Source organism: Aulonocara sp. 'chitande type north' Nkhata Bay, linkage group LG14, assembly GCF_057382095.1.
Source record: "Aulonocara sp. 'chitande type north' Nkhata Bay isolate Kocher_YH1m ecotype deep benthic linkage group LG14, A_spYH_male_GT1.1, whole genome shotgun sequence".
Lineage (NCBI taxonomy): Eukaryota > Metazoa > Chordata > Actinopteri > Cichliformes > Cichlidae > Aulonocara > Aulonocara sp. 'chitande type north' Nkhata Bay.
This window is the reverse complement of record NC_141357.1, coordinates 17566868-17575885: the sequence shown is the minus strand read 5'-3', so window position 1 is coordinate 17575885 and position 9018 is coordinate 17566868. Positions and strand designations below refer to the sequence as shown.

At 40.2% G+C, this 9018-nt stretch overlaps 1 protein-coding gene across 2 annotated transcripts; it reads right to left on the bottom strand.

Moving 5' to 3' along the window:
- Positions 1 to 1027: 1027 nt before the first annotated feature.
- On the bottom strand, positions 1028 to 8791 carry siae (sialic acid acetylesterase). Of its 2 annotated transcripts, none has more exons than XM_086261289.1 (10): positions 8620 to 8791; positions 8179 to 8340; positions 7782 to 7936; positions 7446 to 7584; positions 7017 to 7185; positions 6800 to 6882; positions 6588 to 6721; positions 6240 to 6394; positions 3871 to 4057; positions 1028 to 2643 (listed from the first exon to the last, which is right to left on the bottom strand). In XM_086261289.1, exons 1-10 carry the CDS (start codon positions 8672 to 8674, stop codon positions 2380 to 2382), a joined length of 1503 nt encoding a protein of 500 aa, XP_086117415.1. In that variant the 5' UTR covers positions 8675 to 8791; the 3' UTR covers positions 1028 to 2379. The 2 variants fall into 2 exon arrangements, with proteins under 2 accessions (XP_086117415.1, XP_086117416.1); XM_086261290.1 differs by having other exon boundaries at positions 8179 to 8375; positions 8620 to 8750.
- Between the last annotated feature and the right edge of the window lie 227 nt (positions 8792 to 9018).

Sequence of the window (9018 nt, the reverse complement as noted above, 5' to 3'; positions counted from 1 at the left end):
CAAAACTAACTGCTATAAACTCTCATTCCCTCTCATTTCTTACATATACAAATAAGGATTTAGTGCCACATCAGCATGTACTTTAATGTATCAAACAAATGTGTATTAACCAATTAATTAACTTATTTATTTTTCTGACTGAACAGCTTTTCCAGGTTTTCATCAAAGACTTAGAAAACTTGTCCTGTAGTTTTTTAGTTAAATCTGGAACTATTGCTGAACTATAAACTATAACTCAGTAAAACATCTCTGCCTAAGTAAGCCATTATTTGTCAGTGAAGGCTGATATTAGATGATATTATAAATGGTTAAGCTGGGGAACATTAAAGCAGACTTTTTCTCTAAATCTCATGATGCATTTTTTTTCAGTAATGTTAAAGAGCAAAACAAAATACAAGAAAATGAGGTCACTACTTTACATCAATAGACTAAATTTTTAGGGAATAATTATTCAGACAATGAAATGGTCATAATCTGGGGGAAGATCCGTCTTTTGCTGTCTCTGATCTGTTTCTCAAGATTTTTTCTTCAGTTTCTGTCTCCTGAATTTGTCCCTGTCAGGTTACAGCTGAATTATTATAAAATTATACACTTTAAATTAAAATGTTATTTTATACAGTGATGATGACAGAATTGACCGGGATGAAATCACTTTTCCATCCTTCTTGATTCATGTAAATTATGGCCTAATCAGCTGTTCTGAAACAGGAAACGATGCTTTATTCGTTAATGTAAAACTCAAACATGACATAAGGATTCAGTGGGAAAGCATAAATGATAACAAAAAGAGTGCAATGTTTATTTTTGATTTTATAACGATTGATACATTTTCATTAATGCTTGTAACAAAAATAAACAACAAAAAACTACAGTAGTCAGGAAAATTTGACTGAATCACCTAAAAATCATCAGTGATTGCTGCTCTGCAAGGACGGCACAGAAAATTAGTTAAGAACTTCACAAACAAAGAAAGAAATATACAAATACAGCAATGAGAACATGATTCTTCACCCCCCCCCCCCCCTCCCAAAAAAAATTTAAAAAATCCCACGCAAATTAAAATTGTTTGTGCAGTTTTATTTTGAGTGACTCATTTTCTCAAATTCCAACAAAGGTAAACACGGAAGCCTGATCGCATATTAACACCAGAGCTCTAAGAAAAACAAAACTATAAAGCACTTTTTATTTTTTTTTAGAAACCCAATCACTCCAACATGTCTGCCACACCACAATCAGATACCATCAGTTATTACACCACTACAGCGAGTGATCACCAAACCAAACAAGCTGCTAGATAAGGTTTTGCAAACATCCTCCTCAGATACACAGAACGGTGTGTTGCTGTGAGGTGAATCCTTATGAATACCACAGTAATTAACATCTATAGACTAAAACAACAGCATGAAAAATGAAAGCAGATGCAACATTAATTATCCAACAGCTTACCAGCCAGGTGCTTATTTACCAAAGGAGATTACCTGTTTGGCTTCAGCAAAGACAAATGAACACACTGCGTTCTGTTGGCATGTTATTTAAAACTGAATGTCAGTAATAACCAAGATAGCTGATGGTTATAGGCAGGAGAATAGGAAAGCTGTTGGTTGGGGCATAAAGTAATGGAAGAACTGTGAAATGTCCACGTCCTGTACATGATGTTAGACAGAGGCCACCATTAATGTCCAACCATTGCAAACTGCTTTAAAGATCTGTGTCAGTACATAAAACTGAAATTACCACAATGTAAAACTTCAGCAGCAGCTGTACGTCTCACAGTTGGGCTTTTTTCTTAATCCAAACAGTGAGACATACTGTAGAACTTGGATTTTGTTTTTAATTCAAGTTTCGTAGGCTTGCATATCACATTCCAGCTCCACTGTTAAGTGATGCAGTTGTCAAATTGAAGAACAACCTTGTTGGAGCAGCTTTGAAAGGGTGTCTAATAACAAGGCTGTGAAATATACGGCTCATTGGCTCATTTGGAAATGAAGAGAGTGATCACTGATTATTGCTTAATGTTTCCTTAGTTTGACAATGAAAGTAAAATTCAGTTTCAAACCATTCTGTTGCTGATACATTACACTGTACTGTGAAACCTATAAAGGGATTTTTTTTATTAGTTCTATATGTGTCTGATCAATGAAATACAACTATTTTTAAAGTAAAAGGTCATATTCAAAGTAATAAAGAAATGGTATGGAGATTTTTATTATTTTATTCATCAAATTTCATGAAGACAAAGTGTTTTCACCAAATGGAATTACAAAATGAACAGACAAGCTGCTCTGAGCCTATTACAAACCCTGGAGAGGTCGCCAATCAACACCGTGCCCAGTTATCCCAACTGACCATAGAGACAAATGTCTTGTCACAGTTTCAGGGTTAGTAGCTTTTCCAAATGCCTCCTTTCCATGAAGAATGATTGATGATGAAAGGAGGTGCTGGTAAAATCCAACTGGCGCTGTAGACGGGACAGGCTTTAAACTCACAGGGCCAGTCTCTCCAAGCGTATCGAACAGCAGCGACTTCAGACGACTGACACACAGCAGCTGACACCTGGATGGTGGTCAGATCCCACCCCACTATAGGAGTTTGAAGCCAAAGGGACTTAGGCCCACATGGAGCCCAAATATCCGAGCAACAGACCTTGATTAAAAAGACAAGAGAACAACAAGTGACTTTGACTTAGAAGTCATCACAGCAAGTACTGACTACAGCTAAATATTCTTTAAGTGCATGATTATAAGAGTACAACTACAATAGTAAATAATCTAAGAAGTAACTTAACCAGGCTGTGCAGACTATTCTACAATGTTTCTCATTGATATGCACACACAACCTGCACACCAGTAGGGACAGTGTTGGAATGCAGGGTGCAACGGTCCAACGAGTCTACATGTGCTTTGTGGATTTGGAGAAAGCGTCCCTCAGAGGATCCTGTTTGAGAGGGTTCAGGAGTATGGGGTATCTGACCCACTGCTATGAGCCATTCAGTTCGGTGGCTCTTGGACTTCACCCAGTTTGTTGGTTTTGAATTTGTTGGCTTCAAAAGGTGTAAGCTTTATAGGGTGGCAGCCTCCAAATTGGACTGGAACCTCCAAGTCTGAGACCATGGTTCTCAGCAAAAAAAGGGATGGTGTTCTCACTCCAGATCAGGTGCTTTGTTGTAATTAAGTTAGGATGAGTTGCTGCCCCAAGTAGAGTAGTCTAAGTATCCTGGGGTCTGGTTAACAATTGAAGGGAGAGGGGAACTGGAAAATGACAAACAGATTGGTACAGCTTCTGCATTGATGGGTGTACCAATCTGTTGTGGTGAACCAAGAGCTGAGTATAAAAGCAAAGTTTTTGATTTACCAGCTGATCTACATTCCTACACTCACTTATGGCGACAAGCTCCAAGTAATGACTGAAAGAATAAGATCGCAGATACACGTGGCAAAAATAAGTGAAGTGTGGCTGGGCTTAGTTTGAGAGACAGTTCAGTCATTCAGAAAGCACTCAAAGTAAAGCCATGACTCCTCCACATCACATTGAGCCAGCTGAGGTGGTGGCATCTGATTAGAACGCTGCCTGGGCGAGGTGTTATGGATATATTCCACCAGGCAGATATCCTGGGGTAGGCCCAGGACACGCTGGGCATATCCTGGGGTGGGAAGGCAATGGTGTTCCCCCAGATGAGATGGAGGTGGTGGCTTGAGGCCAACTGTTTAGGTTGTTTTCCCCATGACTTGGCCCCAGATAAGCAGAACAAAATGGATGGACGGATGGATATCTTGCTGTAGGACACTTTTGAAAGGGGTCTAGGGATACAAATGTCAACCCTAAAGTTTTAGGATTTGCGCCAACTCAAGCTTACATCCCTGCCACCCTTACCTCAAAGATGTCTTTGGATGATGTGACAGAGACTGCCTGGTCATAGGTAATGTTGACGTACATCTGAGTGGATGCAATTTCTTTGGGGAAAGGTCCAAGGAAGGGCACGTTCTCTTCCTCATAAGCCACAGCCCTAGCACCCAGTGTCAGTCTATAGGCTACATCCTGCTTGTCTCTGGGATGGATCCTGAAACGGAAAAACCACATCAGTATTTTTATAAACAATCCGATTGTCATATAAACTAGAATCCAATATTTGTACTCTCAATACTTTGTATCTGTTTAGAGTGAGCTTTACACTAGCCGTACCACTGAAAAATAATCAACGCCATCATCAAATACATAATTCTTTCCCTCATAAGTGATTATGATGACATTAGATAAATTCAGTAATCTGCACTGGATTGTATGTTTCTTAAATGGAGTTTTAAGCATCACTCATCTCTTTCCCACCAATGCAGAACCAATTCTGCCATTGTAAGTGAAAAACAGCCTGCATGTTAATTCCAGTACCTAATCTAGAACTGATACTACCAGGTTAGACACCTACCTTATAGACAAGAGGTAAAATTGGCATGTTCCTCTCATCAGGTAAGGGTCAAGTACCACTTACCAACTCCATCCTCTTTTCCATAAATTGCCACTTTTGGCTCCAAAAATTGCAACATTTACAGCTAGCCTTGACTTTGGTATTTTCACCATCCACAAACAATCAGTGACATCAGAGGGGTATGTTCCTTTTTTTTTTTTTTTTTTTACCTAGTCTATTTTCATCCCCAAATGTGACAGGTGTGCCTCAGCTTGTAGAGTGGATAGACCAATGGCTATTTATAGTTTTGAGGTTTAATCCCCACCTTCTCCTGTCCACATGTAGAAGAGTCCTTCGCCAAGACACCAAAACCCACTTGGCATCTGACGAGAGGAGAGCTCCTTGTGGCTATTGAATGTTGGGTAGAATGCTAAAAATATTAGCTAAAAAGAGTTGTACAGTCTGTCCATCTTAAGACAGTACAATGTGACTGACATACCTTTGAGAAAAATTTGCCTATTAAAAGGCGGCCTCTGAAATGTTGATGGTTATGTATGAAAATACAGTTTACATTGTTGGGTTAGGTTGCATACTAATACTCAACTGGATAGAGAACTGCATCACATGTCTGTTAAATAATGAAGAAGTGGAGAAAGCTCATTTCCGCTGCTTGTATCCACAATCTTGTTCTTTCGGTCACTAACCAAAGTCTGTGACCACAGGTGAGGGTGGGGATGTAGCTCGACTGGTAAATCGAGAGCGCTTTTACACTCAGCTCTCTCTTCAACATGACAAAGCGGTAGAGTATCTGCATTACTGCAGCACCGTCTGTCGATCTCCCACTCCCCTTTCCCCTCACTCGTGAACAAGACCCTGAGATACTCAAACTCCTCCACTTGGGGCAGGAACTGGTCCCTAACCCAGAGTGAGCACTCCACCCTTTTTCGGCTGAGGACCATGGCCTCAGACTTGGAGGCACTGATTCTCATTTCCGCCGCTTCACACTTGTCTATAAACCGTTTCAGTGTGAGCTGGAGGTCACTATCTCATAAAGCCAGCAGAACCACATCATTCATAAAAAGCAGAGACGAGATTCTGAAACTGCCCAAGCAGAAGCCTTCCGCCCCTTGGCCTAGAAATTATATAAAAATTATGAACAGAATCTGTGACAAAAGGTAGCCCTGGCGGAGTCCAACGCCCACCGGGGACCAGTCTGACTTATTGCCGGCTACGCAGACCAAGCTCTTCCAACTGTTGTATAAGGATTGATTTGATTATATGTCCAATTCTTATTAATATCTGACTCTCTTCCACAGTGTCTCTTTTTTCCTGTCCACCTCCCCTTACCCACAATGACTGTGTCCCTTCCTGAGCCTGGTTCTGCCGGTGGTTTCTTCCATTTAAACGGGAGTTTTTGCTTTCCACTGTCGCCAAGAGCTTTGTCATAGCAGATCATCTGATTGGTGGGGTTTTCTATATATTATTGTCTTTACCTTACAATACAAAGTGCTTTGAGGCAACTGCTTTTGTGATTTTGCGCTACATAAATAAGACTGAATTTAAATAAACTTGTGTGTTTGGAAACAAGGGTTTTTCCACAAAGTACTAATGTTTAGCTTGAGAATATGCAAAAAATGTATAACTTTTATGTAAACTGCCTTTTCTGGATTTTTGGTTGATATTCTGTCTCTCTACACAAAAATGAAGCTACCAAAAAAATTGGAGACTTAATTTCTTTGTAAGTGAACAAACCAAATAATTCTGCGTGGGATCCAGTAATTATTTCCCCCACTGTACACACTAGATATAACAAAAATTCTATGCTTTCACTTGTTCTTACGTGCCATACGGCGAAGTTGCATCTGGTAAATCCAAAGCCACAGCCATGAAGGTTTTCTTCATCCTGAGGTTAGGAACAAAACCAAAGTCTGCTGTTTGGTGCCAGCGGATGTTTGGAAAGCCATCATCTTTGGAGGTCTTTATGTAAGTGGACAGCTGCACATGTAGAGGAATCACTCATCACCATTGCAACACAATAAACAATGTTATAAATCGGCCTATGTTACACTTATACTGAAAAGAGAAGCCCATGTGTTGTTGGATGCTACAGTGCTACAGTAATGGTGCACCTACACCAAAAATGTTTCAAGTTTACTCTTTGTTAGTGTTAAACCAATGCCTAACAGACCTGGACAAACCCAAAGGGGAAGTCAGGAGCTGTTTGCCCCCCTGAGCCCTGATGAAATGCCATCCTCCAGTCATCAATCATAGCCGGGAAGGAACAGTTGTACTTGTCCTGGTTATACTCTGCATTGGCCTCACCTGAAAATGTGATAAACCCCAGAAGTTTATGTGAGTCACTGAATACGCCAAACCTACCTGTGATATAAGGAGTCTTACCTTGGTACCAGAGGGCCCCTTTGATGGTCATATTGAGCAATGGGTGGATCATTGAATTCCACAAAATAGAATTTTTTTTAGGTCTGAGATCACGACATGGAGAAAACATGCACAGTGCAGTTAGTACAGACCATGTTTGATGGGTATTAAACACACAGAAACAACTGCTGTCTTAACTTCAGTCAGACAGCTGGAGAATGTGTCTTTATGTCCTTACCCGTCTACAACTGGCACTTCTTGACACTGTTTCAGGGCTCTTGAAGATGACCACACTTCGACCGGTGTGCCACCCCAACAGGACTCCACCAGTCCTATGGGGTACTTCAAGGTCTCATACATGTAACGTCCAAAGAGCCAGCACACAGCAGAAAACTCTTCCACCACACCTGGAAACACAGCTGTTCATTAATCAACCAGTATAACGCAAGCTAAGAGTGGTATATATGCATCATGGTTGATATTTATTTGACCTGAGACCATATTCTAATGTCATATGTTGAAACCACAATAAAACCATAGCTTGAATTTAGGGAGAGATGCAAAGTACTATATGAATGTTCAATGATCCAAAACAAAACCTTTAAGTATAAACACATTTTCCAATATCTCAATAAATACTTAAAATGAAAATAAAATCTTATCTTACTGGCAGTGGGCACAGACCAGGGAATCTCTACTTCTATCAGATCCATTAACTCGATGCCACTTGTGTTCAACGCTACCATAAAAGGCCTGACATAAGGATACTTAGCAACAACAGACAGCTCCTCTGTTGCATTGAAAATCTGGTGAAGAGTGAGTAAACAAAATAGATATGCTTTAACAAATGATTAAATACATTTTAAGAAGAAACTGCTTTTTGCCTTATATGTTTGATGGCTCTTTTGTAATTGGGCAAAGATGCAGAGGGTTTTGGCATGTCCCAGCTGACACCAGGTATAAGGCAAAACCTGAATGTCAGCACAGAGACAGACAACCTTACCTGAGTCATGTTAAACCACATGTTGCTCTGCCCTCCACACATCCAAATGTCTCCAAACAGCACATCTGTAAGAGTAGCTGAATCGTTCTGAACTTTTGCTGTCACATTATATGGACCACCAGCAGCAACAGGGTCAAGGGTCACTTGCCAAATGCCTTTAAGAAAAAGAAACAAAACTTTTAGCTATGTGTAACATTGTAGCATCTATGAAACATGATCAAGACAAATTCATAACATGCTGTTACTTTTACTAGGTCAGTGACCACAGTTACAGAATACAAGCCCCAAAACAAAAGTGAGGTACCCGCTATATCTGCTGCCGTCAATTTCACTTAGTTTGAATATAGTACAGACATCAGGATAAATCCCGTCTTTGACAACAACGTGCTGTACTTACCGTTTGTCACAGTGACCAGTGAGGCTTGCCGTTTAAATAAACCTAACAAGGAGACGGTAACCTGTGCACCCTCGGGGCCATATCCCCACAGCACAGCTCTCTCTGGAGACTTCTGCAGCACCATGTGGTCTCCATAGTAGGAGGCAAAACGCAGCTTCCCATCTACACACACCAACAAGTTTTATTGTTTTATTACACTGAAAAAAAACAAGCAAGATTAATGCTGCCTATGTCAGCCCAGGACACTTGCAAAAGATAGTGTTCGTCTCAGCAATTTCACTTCCTGGTTATTTAAAGTTTCAAGGAATCATAAAACTTGTGCAGATGAATAAAAAACACAACATAAAAAATTGAGTCCGGTTAGATTTACATTAAGTAGGTCAAGGCTTGCTGGAAACTCGAAAACTGCCACAATATGCAGCGTAAAGATAATGCACTCACCACAAGTGTGAAGAGAAGCTAAAAGTGCAAAAACAACACAAAGTGTAGCAGCCATGATCACACGATCACATGATTAATAGAAAGCTGTGGGGAAAAGTCACGCGCTTGTTGGCGAAAGTCCATGTAACAGATACAAACGTCACTTGCGTTTCGGGACTCGGTATTTGTGCGTCGATGTCGTGACGTCATCCAGCAGCTGACGCGCAAATCTCGTGATCCTTCAAAATAAAAGCCAAAGAAATCAACCGCGTTTTTAGTAATTCCGAAACGTCCGGAGCTCTATTCCACGAAACATTTTGTCCAAATTTGATAAACAATTATGATGATAAATAATTCACATTATTTAATCTCTTCTTGTGTTTTTTTTTTTTTTGTTGTTGTTGGTTTTTTTTTTTTTAC

Excerpts from the sequence above, each read along its gene's own strand:
- siae (XM_086261289.1), bottom strand. The coding sequence starts at position 8,674 with ATGGCTGCTACACTTTGTGTTGTTTTTGCACTTTTAGCTTCTCTTCAC. Across the intron at positions 6,722-6,799 it reads AGGGGCCCTCTGGTACCAAG|GTGAGGCCAATGCAGAGTAT; the intron begins GTAAGACTCCTT and ends TCACATTTTCAG. Across the intron at positions 2,644-3,870 it reads CATCCAAAGACATCTTTGAG|GTCTGTTGCTCGGATATTTG; the intron begins GTAAGGGTGGCA and ends TTTTTAATCAAG.